Source organism: Eimeria mitis, genomic scaffold (assembly GCF_000499745.2).
Source record: "Eimeria mitis Houghton genomic scaffold, Emh_scaff500, whole genome shotgun sequence".
In the NCBI taxonomy this organism is placed as follows: domain Eukaryota; phylum Apicomplexa; class Conoidasida; order Eucoccidiorida; family Eimeriidae; genus Eimeria; species Eimeria mitis.
Window position 1 is genome coordinate 17,245 of NW_013573301.1, and position 1,421 is coordinate 18,665.

Below are 1,421 nucleotides of genomic sequence, written 5' to 3' on the forward strand. Positions count from 1 at the left end.
AACAAGCTTATATGCCGTAATATATGCCTAATAGATGTATGTACGTAAGAAACACTCGAGATGTCACACTAACCTGCGATTCGGCTCACTTGTGGTTCAGTGGGGAGGCGCGTTCGGACAGCGGGATCTCCGTTGCAACGTACGCATCAGTTGGGAAGCGCTAAACACTATTCTTACACTGCTTTCGAAAAAAAGTTTGGGTTAATTTGAAATTTCGTGATTACTCGGAGAACCACCGTGGACCAGATGATGGACCGGACCAGCGGCGCCCAGTAGGGAGGGAACTGTGCCAGGCTTAAGACCGCCCCAGCTCTGCGCGACTCTCCCTAAGCGTTTGGATCGTTTGTCGCTCGAAATTGCAGTCAATATCCAATGTGATTACGACAATTTTATATTTCTTCACATCCCGTTAGCTTGGAAGTCTTAATTCTGGTTTTGAGAATGGCCGTCCTGAAGTTCCTGTCGGTGGCGGCCGCCGCAATTTTGGTCTCAGAGATCAACTGGGCATATGGTGGCGATGACAATCTTGAGCAAAATGATCCAAATCTAGACAAAGAAGAAGATTCTGGTCATCAAGAAGATGGATCTGGCCCAGGAACGGAAGATATTGGAGCTGCTACTGCCACTAATAAGGCCGGTATGCCCCCAGTAAATTCACATAATTTTGCTTCTAACAAAGGCAACCAACAGGTTTAAACCATTTTCTGGCTGCTGATTTGCTGCAGTGAGAGCAGAATGCTGGGAACAAATGAACGCGGCCCGCAACCATGTCGGCTTCGCTGAACTCACGCAAAAAAATATATTCAAAATTACTGAAAATGACTGGACCCGCTCTGTCAACACGCTCGAGAATTACCTGAGCACAGTCTGCAAAGGCATCAAAACTGTGAGGTTTGGTTTTGGAGCTATCTTCCTCGTGTCTTGTAGGATTGGATAGCTCAAGCGGTACAGGCGGTACCAGTCTGATGTACACACCTAGACACACGCACATACGCACACATCACATTCAAGCAGCGAAGATACCGCACCATGGATCTCTCGCTCCTTTTCTGCTGTACACTGCGTATTGCGAACAGGACAAAGTGCCTGACGAGTTGACCACAGTCGAGGGCACCGTCGCCTACGCTGTTCAAGAGGGCGAACAGGCTGATTGCCAGGCTGCAGTCGACTACTGGAAGGAAGCCCTCACAAACTTCAACGGGGAGGTGCCACCGGCATATGCAGCAAACGCTTCACCTTACGACAATACCCAAAATGTCTCCTTCATTTCCCTCTTCAATCCCCAAGCAAATCCGACGGTTGACTGCGCATACTTCGTCTGCCCTGCAGCAACTGAAAAGGCCAAGGAGGGGGAGGGAAATACTGATACCGATAAGAGCATGAATGCGTTGATTTGCGTTACTTCGCCCAGCGCCTTGACA

General features: G+C 49.0%; 1 protein-coding gene across 1 annotated transcript in view; it reads left to right on the top strand.

The window, feature by feature from the left end:
* The window catches only part of EMH_0014390 (SAG family member), a gene marked incomplete at both ends in the record, with an annotated part of 2,037 nt that overhangs the window by 478 nt on the left and 138 nt on the right, over nucleotides 1-1,421 (top strand). The window contains 3 exons of the mRNA XM_013500099.1: nucleotides 494-637; nucleotides 726-886; nucleotides 1,077-1,419. Of these exons, the coding sequence (XP_013355553.1) occupies nucleotides 494-637; nucleotides 726-886; nucleotides 1,077-1,419 (648 nt within the window). The remainder of the gene's footprint in view (nucleotides 1-493; nucleotides 638-725; nucleotides 887-1,076; nucleotides 1,420-1,421) is intronic.